At 39.3% G+C, this 17,289-nt stretch overlaps 2 protein-coding genes across 2 annotated transcripts; both read left to right on the top strand.

The window, feature by feature from the left end:
* The first annotated feature begins 4,410 nt into the window (after window positions 1-4,410).
* On the top strand, window positions 4,411-8,005 carry lox (lysyl oxidase). The gene is made up of 7 exons (XM_030775956.1): window positions 4,411-5,147; window positions 5,278-5,386; window positions 5,717-5,848; window positions 6,343-6,499; window positions 6,819-6,914; window positions 7,047-7,162; window positions 7,337-8,005. The coding sequence occupies exons 1-7, from the start codon at window positions 4,547-4,549 to the stop codon at window positions 7,341-7,343; spliced, it is 1,218 nt and encodes a 405-aa protein (XP_030631816.1). The 5' UTR covers window positions 4,411-4,546; the 3' UTR covers window positions 7,344-8,005.
* A 1,161-nt stretch (window positions 8,006-9,166) lies between these two features.
* Window positions 9,167-16,744, top strand: sncaip (synuclein, alpha interacting protein). The gene is made up of 10 exons (XM_030787121.1): window positions 9,167-9,294; window positions 11,012-11,108; window positions 11,283-11,346; window positions 11,636-12,471; window positions 12,605-12,784; window positions 13,099-13,212; window positions 13,303-13,428; window positions 14,050-14,219; window positions 14,447-14,533; window positions 14,899-16,744. The coding sequence occupies exons 2-10, from the start codon at window positions 11,052-11,054 to the stop codon at window positions 15,869-15,871; spliced, it is 2,607 nt and encodes an 868-aa protein (XP_030642981.1). The 5' UTR covers window positions 9,167-9,294; window positions 11,012-11,051; the 3' UTR covers window positions 15,872-16,744.
* The last annotated feature ends 545 nt before the right edge of the window (window positions 16,745-17,289 follow it).

Raw genomic sequence — 17,289 nt, 5'->3', positions numbered from 1 at the left:
CTGGGATCAAACAAAGCGGTAACAAAGAGGGTGGCTTTGATTTTCAAAAAGCACCAATCAAACCTAATCTGAAAAATAACAGGTTTCTTTGAAAAATGAAAAAAAAGAAAAAGAAACGCTGTGAAGTGTCAAAGGCGTCAGTCCTCTTGGATCCAGAATTTAATGTGCTTTTCCAGACCACCCCACCAGTCCTGCCAATCGCCATGGTAATGTTCTGAGTGTTAGACCAACTTTTTTTTGTTTTTTTTTTCTAATGGAATATGCCAATTATAGAACACAATGCAATGGTCGGTGTTAGAATCAGCCACGTCATTGAATGGGGGCCACAAGCTGGGCACTCGAATCCACTTAATTCGGGGGGGGGGGGGGGTGGGGGTGCTCATTAGATCATGAGGTGTTTTCTTCAGCACTGACATAAGTGCTAATAACAGTGTGTCTCACACAGAGAGACAATGGTAGCATGTTTTGGTTTTTTTTTATTTCACAAAGAAGGAAAGAAAACAGGTACTATATTTGAACACATTATTAATTATCGTTATTGTTATGAAATTGTCAGGTAAGTTGTCTGGGTATGTGTGTTTAATGGTATTGTAGAAGGTCCAGTTTGTTAGGATTATGAGACCCTATCATGTGAAAAAAAAATCTTGGCTTGCAGTGTGTAATTAGAAAACACTAAATATTTTGTATGATACATAGGACTTGTAAACAGCTAACTTAAATAATGATTCATGGCAAAAACTTTCAATGCTGTTACTCCTATGCAACCCTTTCTGTCATTTATGTACAAAGCTGCAGGCCTATATGTACATTTCTATATGTAGGCTTTAGAATGGTTTCCTCAAAGCTATGTCTTCCCTTATCCTCTCTGATCAACATCATGACAACACCCAGTGTATTTAGGGTCATTTGTCTTTGGAGAGGGACAACACTACAAAACATTGACTTTGTTTTCACAGAGACACTTCTTACCTCAACAAACACATCCAAGGTGACATTATATAGTTAGAACGTTCTATTTTAAGCAACAAGCTGTGTGTAAACTGTTTTTGAGATTTTGAGATGTTACCATTAAAATTCACTGCATATGGACATAAGTGTCACGTTTTGAGAGGGCAAACATTGTGCTTTCTAGTTGTGTCACACACCTCTGGTACAGTCTATGTACACACATAAAATGTAGGTTTTAAAAGGTAGGCTGTGAGCTCAATGGGAAGCACACTCTCCTTAGAGAAAACAGCGTTTTTCTTTTTTCTTTTTTTTTTTTCCACTGGTGAGTTGGTCTGCACGTGCACAGTGCCACGTAGCTGTGCTAACTTTAAATTAATCCAGCTGTGACTCTTGCGTCAAAGTTTAGGTGAGTTTTGCGTGATGGAAACAAATAAGAGTGTAGCTTAGGTGGCTTAGAGTGCTAACTTGCACCGCTGTTGACAAATTTACTACATTACATTTGCAATTTTCTCTATGTTGGGAAACCTCTCTGTGTTGCTAAAATTGACTGCGCTATGTTCGGAGCACGCAATAGGTCTGAGGTTTATCATAAAAGAGCGAATGAGACCTCTTTGCAAAATGAAAGGTTCTTTGATGGTTCTCTGATACACTGTTGACATCTCTTTGTTTTGGAATCGGCTCGTCAGCGTTGCTTAAACAACAACGTAAAAAAAAAAAAAAAAAAAACTAAGGCCAAAGAACAGACACGCACACGCCCTATAGTCTACATTCATTTAATAGTCAGTGATAATGGCTGGAACAGCCTCTGATGTGTCTTAGTTTTCCATTTATTTTATATGTCCTGTTGGTTTCCACCAGGCTGCATCCCTCCTGTGGAGCAGCGGCTTGTTATAAAAAGAGATTAAAGTACAAAAATCAGTGTCAAACACCTGCAGCTAATGAAACCCTACAGCCCTTCATATTCAGTAGGAAATACCCTGAGTGCAGAAAAACCAGCCTACCTTTTATCTTCACCCCTGCGCCATAAAAGAGCCTTGTTCAGTACCTTCTCACTTTTTCCTCAACACAATGGCCTGTTAAATTCACTGAATGTGCCGCTACACAGGTTGATTTGTAAGTACTCGCTCTGTGATTTCTCTCTTTAAAAGAACAGAAATGGACATTAGTCATTCATGACTTGAAAGCAACGAATCAAAACCGATTCAAGTAAATGGTCACGCTCACTAAGTCCTCTTACAGCACTTCAGAGTGAAATATATAAAAGTACAGACATCTTCCAAAACAGTTTAACTGAATTTAGAGAGGAAAAAAAACGAGTAGATTGTAGATTGTGACAGAAAAACGCACCGTGGCCTCATTTGCTGTATTCCAAGATTCCTTACATTTGTCGTTGGAGACTGTGATGTTCTATATGGCGCCAGAAGGATGGGAGCAACGCAGAAATGATAGGGCCACTTAGCACAAACTGGAGAGGGAGAAAGGGAAAGAACACAAACAATCACGAAGAGAAGAAGAGGGACTCTTGGGCTCTTAGCACCGCACGCTAAAATTAGGTGGTTGATTTGGCCCATTTAGGAATGCTCAAAAAAAAAACCAAGAAAAAAGAAAAAGAAAAAGAAGAGAGAGTAAAGGAAAGCAACAGCAAAGTGAGCAACTCGTAAACAAAAATCAGGACACAGTGTTCTTGACAGTTCCTAAAGAACAGAAATGGAATCCCAGCAGTGATCAATATAACATTGTGGGCTTGCATCACATTTAATTATTTTCTAATGATTAAAATATATTCTCTGTGCACTAATGCAACTTGCAGCTGACAGAATACATCAATTTAGGGTCTTCACTTTGTTAAAAATGTGTGGGTTCCTAAACAGTTGTCATAAACATATGAAAATGGTTCCATTTCAAATTCGCTTCCCGAATCAAAAACACTAGCGAGCTGTCAAAAGGGATGTAGTGATGATGTTGACATGATAGTGGTTTAATGATGTGATGTTTTGTGATGAACACTTTTCATATAAAAGAAAAATACTTAGCGTTTAAAGCACATTACACAAAAACACTAAAATGCTCATTTAATGCACCACAAGGAAACACATCAGATTAACTTTATTATTTCATCTTGGGTATTTTCAGAGGCCACCAGTGGCTGAAAGAAAAAGTTCTCCCCTTTGTCTACATTATTTACCTATGTGTGCCCAGCTTTGCCTGAGAAAGACTTCATGCTACTCCTACAGAATGTTCAGGAGCAGAAATGTTGCAAAACATTTAGTCTAAAAAAATGAAACATTAATCTACACTCATACTACCCGCTGTATTCTTAACTATTATTTTTATATACTGGATTATTGTGTATACATGTTCAGAGAGGATATAGAAGCATGGAAGAGTTTAACTTTATGTAAAAACCTTATGTTCTCTATGGATGCCATGGAAACATCTGGAGGGCAGAGACTTAAGTATTGGATTTTCATAAGCACAGGTCATCTTCAGAGTCAAACTTTATGTATGAGACCACTTTAAAGGCCATTAAAATCTCGTGGAGAAACAGCAGGGTGCCAAAGTACAAGACCTCATACACATGTTGTAGATAACTAGAGATGGGTTATATCCATGTATCTACCTGTTGCTTGAGATGAAGTCTGAAAAAATAGAGTTTCATTGCTCTTCTATTGTCTTGCTCTATCCTTGCTGCTTTTCCCTGGGACAGAGTTGACAAAGATAGGATTAAGATCCACTGCAAGAATAAGGTTTCTTGCCATAAAGATTTGGAACAGGGAATGAGAAAAACAATGGCAGCTACGGGTTGCTGAGGCGTGCAAAAGATTTCCACAAATTATACATTGAAGAGGAAAGGCGTGAGAGGCAAGTTGATCTCAAAAGGCAAGCAAATAAAGTGATATATAAAGAGACAAAAGAATGAACTGTTGTTAGGTTGTGGCGTAATCACGACAACTGAGAAAAACTGAAAGAGGATTAAAGAAGAATAAGAGATTACATATTGGAAGGAAGAAAAATTCGGACGATCCACGTATGTTTCCTGATATACGTTAACCCATGATCGAGACAGTATTAATTGTTTTATACCAGTATGAAATATTCCTATGTGTATTCAGAGTTAATCTATTACATTTTTATAGTGCTTCTCATATGGATTTCCCCCGCCCTTTTTTCAGTGGCTCTAATAAAAACTATCACTGTGTGTAATCAAATTAACTGCATAAAAAAACACATCTTGAAATATCTAGAAATAATGATCCCATAATTAATGTGACTGAAAACCAGCATTTTACTGTGTTGTGTAAAGTGTCAGTCCTCACGTATGCACTCTGTTACGACAGTGTGGAACACGCTTGCCAGTGTCACTTGTATAACCTTGAAACCGCTCCAGAAACTTTAAAAAACCACCCCCTCCCCACAAAACTTACCACATATGCAAAGATCTGTAAGAATGTCCACTTCATCTCTATCTCTCCTCCAGCCGATTCAATACAACTTTTGATAAACTTCTGATGGCTTTTCGTGTTTTCTCAGTGTTTGAGTAGTACAGAAATATATTTATTATTTTGCAACAGAACATCAAAATCAGGTGTACCTGAAAATGCGTTGTTTTACTTTGAACTCGTCTTTGATTTCATGCATTTTATTTTGCATCTTGAGTTGTGCTTTGAGAAACGCTCTCACTCAGCTGCATCCAGACTCAGGAGCAGCACGTGCGCAACGGACAGGTCCTTTTCGACGAATCCAATGGAGAAACCATGGACGTGTTTTTAATTTATTTAGTCGCGGTTCTGAATACGTTCCATCGAGCCAAACAGGGCAGAGAGGTGAAGGCGGTCCGCTTGTTTTGATCAGTGAGAACAATGATACAAGATCAGCGATCAACTCAAGGCTGCCTGATGCAAACTTGCAAACTTCAAGGACCACGGATTCTCAGGTGCGCGGCGTGCGCCGACGCCAAGGTGGGGTGCTTAGACAACGGCAGTCAACACAGTCTGACACGAATCCCGTTGACCAAAGACAAACGGATACAGCACCCCTCAGCGATTTAAGACCAGAAGACAGAATGGCAGGGGATGATCCTTACGACCCTTACAAAAATCACAATAACATTCCCTATTACAATTACTTTGACTCATATTACAGACCAGTGCCTCGGACCAGGAACAGAAACGATTATGGGACTAGACATTTACAAAATGGTAAGATATTTATGGAATACATTACTGAGTTAGCTGTAAGTAATGACTAGACGAATTTATGAACACAAACTTGCAGAAAAATACAAAATACATTGCTTCTAACCACACAAACTCAATAAAAACCTGACAGGTCTCCCGGACTTGGTACTGGACCCCTCCTACGTCCAGATTTCTACTTATGTCCAGAGAGTGCCTATGTATAACCTTAGGTGTGCAGCAGAGGAGAACTGCTTGGCAAGGTGTGTCACATCATCTCATTTGCATTTATATGCGCAAACAATCTATCAATATAACTTTCATTAAAATAGTTTTGATTTCACTTGATTATTTCTCTTTTCTCTTGAATATTCATCCCATATCAAAACAATTTTTCCACACGATGGTATTTTATTCTGTAAGGCATTTTGCTTGATATGAACGTTTTAAAATGAATAGTCTACTCAGTAAACTCACTTAAGCGTTAAATGTTCCGGTGAGAACAATGTGTACGTGTTTATAAATTATGCATCGTTATAGATGAGGATTTATGAGACCACGGTTAAAGCTCTGTTCATTTATACTGTAAATAGCTCCTCTTATTCGGCGAGGGACTATGATACCAGGGTGCTGCTAAGGTTTCCTCAACGGGTTAAGAACCAAGGAACGGCGGACTTTCTCCCGAGCAGACCACGCTATGCTTGGGAATGGCACAGTTGTCATCAGTAAGTAATTATGCCTCTACAATGTCTCTACACCCCTATAATTACCGGAGCTAACAGTGTCACCACAGTTTATGGTCCTACCATGACCTCAGTGAAGTGCAAAGCTATGCCATGAGATAACAGAACTGCTCCGGGCATTACTCCCATTTAGTTCATTATTTTAGTTTGAGATAATAAGACAACACTATCACTCTTGATGGTTCTAATACAGCATTGAATATGAATCGCATAGAGAAATCAGACTGCCTTGAACTGTATGAACAATCTGCTAAGTTTGTTCAGAGCTATTTGCTGTCAGTGTGCCCTTAAGTGGTTTGTCCAGTAGGGTAGTTAAATGCTCACTAGAGCAAGTATCCTGTGTGACCAATCAGATGCAAGTGAGAGGCGGAGCTTCAGCCATTCTATTGTGTCAATATCAATAATCCATAAAAGGTTGCCTGTATCTTTACTCTGTGTGTGTGTGTGTGTTTGTTTGTTTTCTTTTAAATAACTAGTCACTACCATAGCATGGATGAGTTTTGCCATTATGACCTGTTGGACGCTAGCACACAGAGCAGGGTGGCAGAGGGACATAAAGCCAGCTTTTGCTTAGAGGACACGTCATGTGATCCTGGCTACTACAGACGCTATGCCTGCACATCACACACTCAGGTACATAACTGCTTGATGTTTCATATCCTACGATGCATTCTGAAGACAGTTCATTCAATCCCTAATCTATAAATTGACCCTTCTGAAAGTTTTTTTTTTCCCTCATATATATATATATATATATATATATATATATATATATATATATATTTAAATCCAATGATATTGCCCATTAAGGAAATGAGTCTTGACACAATACGTGACACAACACAGTCTTTATATGTCAAAATGTTACATTAGACACTTTTGACTAGATTTGTCAGGTTACCAGTCTTAATGATTATTATGTTTTGTTGTTGTTGTTGTTGTTATTTTACAGGGATTGAGTCCTGGCTGTTATGACACCTATAATGCAGACATTGACTGTCAGTGGATAGATATCACTGATGTGAAGCCTGGAAAGTATATCCTCAAGGTCTGTGGTGTTTTGAAAGTTGTAAAAAATCACTTTAAAGGAATGACTAATGAGTGAATTACTAAACGAATGACTAATGAGTAAATCTTTTCAGACTTTAAAATGTATTTTTTTTTCTGGGTTTATGTCTAGATTACTGCGAATCCTGGCTACCAGGTGCCTGAGTCTGACTTCAGTAATAATATTGTTCGTTGTGACATCCAATACACTGGCACTGCTGCCTACGCATCAGGGTGTTCTTTATCCCAGTAAGTCTAATATATTTATACTTTTTCAGTCTTTGCTAAACAATTACATAACTTCAACATCATCCTTTATCATACCATATAAGGGACTTTTTCTTTTACACTGGTTATGACAGTGAACTGAACTTGTTGAAGATTTTTACAGTTCCCCCCCCTTTATTCATAATGTTCTGCTAGGTATTAAAACATTCCAAGTATCTCTTCAAGATGATGGTGACCACTGAGGCCTGTCAAGCATCTATGGGACTGTTACAAAGCCAGTTTATAATTATCAAAAAGATAGAGAAGCTTTTTGAACCTTAAGTGCAACTGTTTTATTGGTACTTATTTTGATAATTTAGTTAATCTAGGCTACTAAAGAAATTAGACAAACTTGGAAACAGTAACAATGCTGCTGTTATAGAGACTCTTGCTTTATTGGCTTTAATGCTACATTCCTAATTTCTGATACAGTTTAAATAATAGCTAATTATGACTCATATGGTTATTAGTCAGTGCAATTTTGTAATGTACTGTATATCAAATACAACACAAATTATAATCTTCTCTTTTGATGGCATAACTCATAGCTCAGAATTTTACTTGTATCACCATTTACTTTTTTTTTTGGTAACTGAGGATAATTTAAAAACGTTTTAATTTTACAGATAAGCATATCATTATAGTCAGTTAAGTTTCAGCCTTTTAGAGACATAGCAGAAGTTTAGGAAGATATGAGATCAAAATTGTGCATGACCTCTCACAAGTCAGTGATCTAACAAACTGCTTGTTTATGTAAACTTGCAGATCATCTGACTAAATAAGGTGCTGTTGTTGTCATGAACCACTGTATAATATGACGTCAAATATTACTTGAATAAAGGCTTTCAAAAATGTATGTATTTCCTCTTATGCCTGTTCACATGTTGCTGCCAGTACTCAGAAATGTTTAATGTTGATTTACTCTATTACACCTACATAGTATCCAACCGAAGACATGACGAGTGAATAAAAACTGACTGTCAATGATCAGCTGACTGACTGCAAGTACTTTATACACCATTGTACACGTTTCTTTTCTCAATTTCTCATTCCTGAACAAGTATCCCTACGGATTCCCATAGTATGCCGTCAAAACATGTTCCAGAAATGGCCACAAGAGTGCAGTATAAGAAAACAAAATCATAAGCGTTCCGAAAACAAAGTTTTAGACGAGTTTACACTTTTCAAACCAACCTCTTGATTAATTAAGTTGTTTCCAGAAAATTTCTGTGAAACAGTGCTGTCAACGTGTATATTTGGTCATATATCTTGATATCTTATTATATTAAAAAATTATGTGTTCAGAATATTCACTTTTTTGTCATTTCTAGATCATTTTCATGGTCGGCCTGTACAGTTTAATTGAGCAAATAATTTTGAAAATATTACCACAAACTTATTAGCATGATAGCTCGATATGTTTACTTCTGGTAACGATTCATAAGAATTTAGGAGTGACATTTAAAGTATAAGACTAAGCTTGCATACTGCTATTAATTTAATGTTCACATTACAGCCAGTCTTAAAGACTGATGTCTGCGAGGCACTGACAGAACATATGTACAGAGCACCGGATTCTGTTATCTGCCACTGAGGTCCTACACATGATACCTTTAATTAAACATTAATTAGTAATACTACACTCATGGTGCTATAACACGGACCATTCAATACATTATTACTAGGCCTTTGTGACCGACAAATAAATTTACTTTTATCTTTATATATAGCAAAAACTATTGCGTGCATTTGACTATATTCCAGACATGTAAACAAGAGCTACGTTTGGTTTTGATCCTCTACAGTCTCACTTTTCTACTGTTCTGTTGCCTCGGACTTTACCCTCAATCAGAGAAAAAGTGTGGGGCTTAAACAGCGCTTAAACTTCCAAGCCAAGCCAAGTGGAGATGACGGTTTTAGCCTGTGTCTTGCAAATAACGGTTCCCGCACTGTATTTCCGGTTTGCTTGGAATAACCAGGAATAACGGTGCACCTCCCTTTCTCCATGTCAAAATCCTCGGGTTACGCTAAGTGTTTTCAGGAGGAACAGCTGGAGGAGCGCAGACATCCTTTAAATATCTAGACGGTCCACGGACAAAGCTGTCGGCTAAAAGGTATTTATGGTAAAAACTCTAAGCATGCCTTTTGTACTACACAGCGACACTGAACCCGTTATGAAGGTTCAAAGAGTTTGCAAAGAGCAAATCAAGACCATCAGTTGTCATGAACCACCAGCTACTTGACTTTGCAAGCTAACCAGCTATTTAGAGAGCCACAATGGTAACGCCAGCTAGCGAGCTAGCTAACAATCCACCTAAACAATGGCAACAAGGGCTTCTCACGGCAAGACATTTCTCATTGCCAGCTAACGTTTTTCAACATATTGTTGCCTCGCTAATGCCGACGAGCTAGCTAATAATCGATTCCTCAGTATTGCTATATCAAATATTGTAATCCGATATTATAGCCATACAGTAACCGGCAATCGGATTGTTTTTTTTTTCTTTTTGAGCCAGAACAAAGGTAGCTAAGCTATGTTAGCCAGCTGACGGTTGCTGTTTTTGCTACATCGCTCCTGATGCTTTTGACGGAGCATTACCGTTATTTTACTTTCACTTATTATTTAACATTTGCTAGCCAGATTGGCAACTATTTGCATTCATACACACTGTCTTATATTAAATGTTAGGTTTGTCTGCCAAGAAAGTGCATAATAAATGGTATTTTAACGCCCTTGCACCCAGGATATGGCACAGATTCATGGGGGTTTCATATGGATAATAGTATTGAAAAGCTACATACTTCGGGAATATGACATAAGCTACAATTTGCATTTAACCACCGCTATTTATGAAGTGCATGTCAGGGCATTGTTGTCATAACGTTGATAGCTGATTTGCTGGCTTTGGCCTGCAATAGTTTGCTGTCTAATATTTAAAGGGGTACTCTCCGGATTCGTATACTAGTCTGATTTTATTTCTCTCATAAAATATAACAATTTATTTTATTTCGTCTTACAGCTTGAGAGTGAATTTTGTTTAGTGGATAGTTAAACCACTTACAAATTGAAAACAAGGTCTGCACTCCACCAAAGGGATGTTGTGTCTGTGAGAGTGAGACAATAGTTATTAAAAATAAATTATTTCAGTGTTCTTTATTTAATGTTGGCAGCCATTCAGTTTCCACCGGAAACAGTGCTGCTCACTCCTTTTGTGTCTTTATATGTTGTAGGCAGGGGTTTTAGTTTTTGAGCACTTCAGTTTTTACATTTATAGTAAAGCATGTCTTTGAACTGTAGTTGACAGTTTGTATAGTTTGTCATTACTGATTCAGCAGTGGGGTAGCCTACATCTCCTTATAAGGTTACATGTCTTCCAGCTTCTCAGACGTCTAACAGCTGAGCAGGTGCATTAGTCATATGCAGGTGTGAACTCACTGTGTAATAAATGAGTAATAAGAGGATTTTTATGTAGGGCAACTATTCAGACGCTTACAGGGAGGAAAAAGGCTATGAAGAAGTGATTGATGAGATGGCAGTAATTGATTGACTTATATGTCATAGGACTGAAATGTCTCTATTCAATGTCAGCTTCTAAAATGCACTGAATTGACAACTGTTTGGTCCTGTTTACTGAGACTCCAAGGAGCAAACACTGTTGGAAATAATTTGGTTGATTAAGAGAGCAGGACATTTCAGAATTCGATGTATTCATTTTTGAACTCGAAACATGAAATATGATGGCAGTACAGCAGTATAGCAGTACAACATGGCAGTGTAATCCCTACCGTAGCATACCAAACGAAGTACTCTAACAATTTTTTTCTGATCAGCTTCTAACCAGGGTTACTGTGGCCAGAATGCTGACAGAAGATGGATGCTCCTGAGTACCTGGATTTGGACGAGATTGATTTCAGCGATGATTTAGCTGTGAGTGAAAAAGTAAAATATTAAGGTTGCTTCCAAAATCATATTATTATCATGTTTGCATACCAAGTGTAGTAAACAATGCACTCAACTTCTGAATTGTACTCACTCAGGACAGAATGTTTGAAAAAGGTCCGTAATACTCAGATACATTTGCTTGTGTCTTTGTTTTCACAGTATGCCTCAAAGAACATTCCAGAGCTTTGTCGCAGAAATGATAACCAGAGTGAGGAGAGACAAGGTATGTAAACCATTAGCTTTGAAAATATTGCTGGACTTAGACATTAATTTAAAAAAAAATCCAGTTAAAGTGTCTCATGGGGTGCCTTTGAAATGTTAAGGCCTGACACTTAACAGAAATGTTCTGTTGTAGCAGTGCTGTAATTGGACTTTATTAGAAATGCATGTATATCTCATGTCATGGTATGATTTTTTCGTCCAATAATTCCCAGTGTCTCAGATCGTATTTACTCTCTGCGTACATGCAAGTTATACAAACTTTGATTTTTCGATTCCCTGTGCTGATTTAGTTCCGGGTATCAACTGGAGTCGAAATGTATCATCGCATAGTGGGAATGGAATCAAACCCACTGGCATTGCTGATGTGTACAGCAAATTTAGGCCTGTTAAACGTGTCTCTCCCCTCAAACACCAACCGGAGATCCCTGACGGTGAGTCAGACAGAAAGGGCCCGGGTCAAAATGACAGTGGAAACAAAGAAGAATCGTCCGTCAAAACCTCCCAAGATAACGTGTCCTCCTGTGATGTCCAGAGCATCAAAAACAAAGGCGTGGCAAATGGAGGTCTTTTCGGGGAGCTGGAGCACTACGATTTGGACATGGATGAGATCCTGGACGTACCTTACATTAAGTCCAACCAACAAATGGCCACCCTCCCTAGAGTGGCTTCAGAAAAGAGGGCATTGGGTAACAGCAGCACTGATAGGTTCCATGGTGTCAAGACTTCCACGCAGACCCACCCTGACTTGGGGGGTATGACGCAATATTGCGTCCTTTCGCCCGTGAAGTGGCCCGACATGAGAAAGTCAAAATCCATGGATCCGGACTATCTCCGTGCACAGACGGTCGGATACGAGCTCTCTCCTAATTCTCTCCACTGTTCCTCCACATCAGAAGCGGACAAACTCTTACCTAATAGAAGCTACCCTGATACCCCAACTCATAAAGCAGGCAGTGAGACACCAGGGAGCCAGCCCTTAATGTTCCCTCTACAAGGGTGTGCTGGGAACAGACAGGACACAGGCAAGTCTTGGAGCAATTCAAGAATGTATGGAGAATGTGATGAAGAGACAAAGAAGTCCCAGAATATTATCAACATTGTTCGCGAGGGCCAGATCTCTCTTTTGGCAAGTAGATCATTTGATCATATCCTTTGTCATCTGATTTCTCTTCATTACGACCCACGACCTGGGGTTTACACGAATGTTACCGAGACAAAATGCATGTTTGTTTTTTTTTTTGCATGTCTGTCCCCCGTAGCCTCATTTTGCAGCGGAAAACTTAGAGCTAATCCGCGATGAAGGAGGGAACAACCTGCTCCATATCTCTGCAGCACAGGGCCATGCTGACTGTCTGCAGCATCTGACCTCTCTCATGGGTGAGGACTGTCTCAATGAACGCAACAACGATCAGCTCACTCCTGCTGGGCTTGGCGTTAAGGTAGGTCACAAATTCAAACTAATTTTCTCAATATGTCATTTCTGTGTTTTCTTAATGCATGGTACCTTTGCATTATAAAATCATTGTGATGCACATTATAGTTTTGTAGTGGTGTAACAGGAATGTTCTCCTGTAGTTAGAGTACGTATTCCCTGTGATTTATGTCTGAAGACAAAAAAAAAAAAACCCTTTCGTAAGAGCTGAGGTGAAGAAAAAAAAAAAACCCACGGTTCACCACACGTGTACTCTGAACCAACCCGAGGATTACGGAACTCCATTCAAAACCATTACGGTCCTATATTTTTGTTGTGCAGAATGGACATCTGGAGTGTGTGCGTTGGATGGTGAGTGAAACTGAGGCCATCGCAGAACTGAGCTGTTCCCGTGATCATCCCAGTCTGATACATTACGCAGCGCGCTACGGGCAGGTGAGGGGCACCGGGCGAACCACACGGGTGCATGGGTTGTCTGGCGTGTGTTTTCTCTTTCTGGTTCTGACAAACAGTTGTTGTGTGCAGGAAAGGATCCTGTTGTGGCTTCTTCAATTTATGCAAGAGCAGGCGATCTCTCTGGATGAAGTGGACCAGTATGGAAACAGCGCCGTGCACGTTGCCGCCCAGTACGGCCATCTGGGCTGCATTCAGGTACGTGTCGTGGTCTGTTTTCCCAGTTCTGTGGTTTTTATCAGACTTTAGAGAAGGAAAACTGCTACACTGCAGGGTATCCAAAGGACAACATGAAGAATAGAGACAGGATATGGTTCTCCCTCCTGCTTCCTGTTTGTGCTGGCTAACCAATCATTTCAATGTTTTTTCCCTCTGGTTAGTAGACAGGAAATATGTTGATGTAAGGGCACAGAGGTTTTCAGGGAGTTTGTTTAAGTTTAATTTTAGGACAACTTTAGAGCCTGGAGGCCACAATGTAGGATTCATGTAAGTTGGAGCAGCTAGTACATAAAAATACAAAAAGTGGGAGAAAAAACAAACAAGACGTGTTCACGATAGTTTTCCAAATTGACATAAAATACCAGAGCAACTTATTTCACTCTTGTTGCATTAAAGAGGGCAGATGCTGGAATATATCCAGCCTTTTCAATATGAATTTATGTAATGACATTCACTGCATCAACACAAATGGAAGAAAATTCAGTATGCCAATGTAAATGTGAATTTACTTATGTACACGTGTTTCCTCTGTACCTGTTTAGCATTAGCCCTGTATAAGCCCAGTGAGTGTAAGTTTTTGTCATTACTTTTTATCCATAGACACTTGTGGAATATGGCTCCAATGTCACAGTTCAGAACCAGCAGGGAGAGAGGCCTTCCCAGACTGCCGAGCGGCATGGTCACACCACCTGCTCTCGGTACCTGGTAGTGGTGGAGACCTGTATGTCATTGGCTTCCCAAGTGGTCAAGCTAACTAAACAACTCCATGAGTAAGCACATTCCAGCATAACTTCTGTTACATTAACATAAACCCAGAAGCTTATCTTTTCCAATGAGCAATAAGAAATCAGCTATACATGTGTTGTAAGGAAGTGTTTTTAAGCTTTTCTTTGATCAAATTAATTAAAAAAATAATTAAACACTTGGGTAATTTTAGTGGAAAGTTCATGTTGTTTATTTGTCATATTGTTTTCACTGTTTCATTTTTTTACTCCAGACAAAGCACAGCGAGAGTGGCTCTACAGAATCAGGTCAAGCTGCTTATGGAAGGTTCAGACACTCATGGTAGACCACGATCACCAAGGTCTGTTCCACTTCTCTCCCACTGACGCATTCGAGAAGAATTTTAAGTCTTACGGGATTAAGTTCTTGAGAGGGCATTCATTAAACAACTTCACATTTGATGATAAGAACAAATGAAAAGGCTAAATTGTCTAGGAAAAATAAGTAATTGAGGTGCCCTCGTGTACTTTTGGCTGGTAAGACACCAGGGTTAAGACTGATCAAATCAATCCTTTATACTCTAAGAGCCTTTATATTTGATCTTCTTTTGTTTTAATTGGCTGCGTGTTGCACGTTTTAAATGTACATTTGCATGCACATTTCTGCTCATTGGTTTTATGTGTTACAGTGTAAATGTTGAGTTGTCTATTGTCTTTGTTCTATCAGTGCCTTTGCCCCCCCTGTGGATGCCTGGCCTGAAATGACCCTCACTGCAGAGGTTGCCCCTGGTGATGGACAGTGGGTACTCAGGCAGAGGAACGTGGACTCAGACTCTGTCCTGCGGAAACTACTTGGGAAGGACATTGCTGACAGAGTGAGTGCCAAGGAGAAGCTGTCCCTGGAGTTCCAGGAGGGGGCAGCAGAGGGCGGCGCTAGAGGAGCGGACTCTGGGCCTGGGAGGAGACTGGGTGTGGTGGAGCGTCGTGAACTGAAGCTGGCCCGACTCAAGCAGATAATGCAGCGTTCTCTCAGCGAGTCCGACTCAGACGCCTACCCGCCAGAGGAATCCAAACACGTACGTCCGGAAAGACCGAACCAGCTGCCCATCGCGGAGCAGGAGGAGCCTCTTACAGGTTTGAACTTATTGATGAAAAAGCATAGCTCCACTACTGATCGCAAGTTCTTGTTTGCAAGCAGGACTTCCAAATCTGTGGATGGATACAACCCCTCACCAACATCTGACAACAGCGACCTAGATCACGAAATAAAAACTGGGGACCCCGCTGGGGATTATGCTGATCACAAGGTCGCGACAAGTCCCAAAAGTGCCCTCAAATCCCCGTCTTCCAGGAGAAAGACTTCTCAAAACTTAAAACTTAGGGTCACTTTTGATGAGCCGGTCGTCCACAAGGACGGGCAAGGCGTCGAGACCAAAGGTGCGTCCCTTAAAGAGGGCGAGAAAGTATCGGTCAGGACTACCGAACCCGGGGAAACGTGGAAGCGACCTTTCGGAACGTTCCGGTCCATCATGGAAACGTTAAGCGGCAATCAGAACAGTAACAACAATAATCTCCAGGCCGCATCTGTGGTCAAACACTCAAATTCTAGTGTAGCACAGGGTCAATCTGGGAAGAAAACTGAAGCAAAATCCAGTCAAGGAGGTCAGTTTAAGTGCAAGAACAAAACAAGTGCTGTTTAAGTGCCCTACTCTCAAGACAGTGGGAGAGCAGTGCCCCATCGCCTCTCTATTGCAGTGTTTGGTTCGGCACTTGAATGTTTTTTTTAAGAATGGGTGGACATAGTTTTGGAGCGACTCAATTATCTACAACTGTTTTATTAGGATAAATTATATTGACAAATTCAGGACATTTTGAAGGATTTTGAATCATGCACTTGTTAACGCCTAATAAAATAATAACACTTGATTTCGGAGAGCACTCATCAGTACACTATTTTATTTGGAACCACTGTATGTTACAAAGAAAAAAAAAATAATGATAAAACACTTTTTTTTTGTATTTCTGCATAGTTTATATTAAGTATTAGTCATTGTCAGTGAAAGTGTTGGACTTCTGTTCAAATGCTGTGACTTTAAACAGGCCATGTTCTCATTCCAGTGCCATGCCTCACAGTCTGTGTGAAGCAGAAGTAGGTGGAGTCTTCTCATTGGTTACTTTTAGCGTTAGAACTATGAATGCAAAACAAGCCTTGAGTAATTGTTTGATGACTTATTTACATGTCTTGAATATGAATGTTTTTTGATTATTGCATTCCTGTCATTACATTATTACATTATGTCATATTTCTGAAAAAAAAAAAAAATGTGTGAAACAGATCAAGCATGGACCGGAATGGGCCCACATTTTTACAGATGATAACTTGATTATTCAGTGAATGGTTAATATGCAGTATCTTATACACAGATCTCTGATTACGTATAATTTCTCATCTTCCTAATTTCACAAATACAGTTGGATAAAATGAATATGTAATCTTTAATGTTTTATGTGTTTCACAACAAATGTATGTCTTTATAATTTATATATGCAGTCTGAATGCAAGAAACATATTATTGCAATCATTGTAACAAAAAAAAGATTGAGATTGAAATAAATACATTTCCAGCCATTATACAGCTGTCTGTGTACTTTGATGCTTTACAAGCAGAGAGCTGAACCACTTAAAGCATAAATGATTACATGAGGAAAGTAATGTTCTGTGGCTTGAAAAATTCTGACACAGACACAGAAACGTATTTGAGGCTGTTGTAGTGTTATTAGATGACTAAATTTCAAGGACCTGTTCTCCCTTACACACAGACAAACACACACTCACACACACACACACACAATTACCCTGAAGTCCAGTTAAATTAAAAAAAAGGACATTCCAGATTTAAAAAATAAATAAAAAAGAAAGAAATAGTTGTCATGCAATGAACATAAATACTAAACCCCTCTGACGTCTGACACATCCGAAATGCCAAGACCAAATATTATTTCCCCGGATTTCTGATAGTTGTTATTCACTGATGAATTACAAATGAGGTGGTTTGTTTGTTTTTATCAAAATCGAATTCATAGCAAGTTAATGAAAAATTGCTCAGGATTGTGTTGG

This window comes from Chanos chanos, chromosome 1, assembly GCF_902362185.1.
Source record: "Chanos chanos chromosome 1, fChaCha1.1, whole genome shotgun sequence".
NCBI classification, from domain to species: Eukaryota; Metazoa; Chordata; class Actinopteri; order Gonorynchiformes; family Chanidae; genus Chanos; species Chanos chanos.
The sequence above is the reverse complement of the archived record's forward strand: the minus strand, read 5'-3'. Positions and strand labels throughout refer to the sequence as shown.

Excerpts from the sequence above, each read along its gene's own strand:
- lox (XM_030775956.1), top strand. The coding sequence starts at position 4,547 with ATGCGTTGTTTTACTTTGAACTCGTCTTTGATTTCATGCATTTTATTT. Across the intron at positions 5,849-6,342 it reads GAATGGCACAGTTGTCATCA|TCACTACCATAGCATGGATG; the intron begins GTAAGTAATTAT and ends TTAAATAACTAG. Across the intron at positions 6,500-6,818 it reads CCTGCACATCACACACTCAG|GGATTGAGTCCTGGCTGTTA; the intron begins GTACATAACTGC and ends GTTATTTTACAG.
- sncaip (XM_030787121.1), top strand. The coding sequence starts at position 11,052 with ATGGATGCTCCTGAGTACCTGGATTTGGACGAGATTGATTTCAGCGAT. Across the intron at positions 11,109-11,282 it reads ATTTCAGCGATGATTTAGCT|TATGCCTCAAAGAACATTCC; the intron begins GTGAGTGAAAAA and ends TTGTTTTCACAG. Across the intron at positions 14,534-14,898 it reads GGTAGACCACGATCACCAAG|TGCCTTTGCCCCCCCTGTGG; the intron begins GTCTGTTCCACT and ends TTGTTCTATCAG.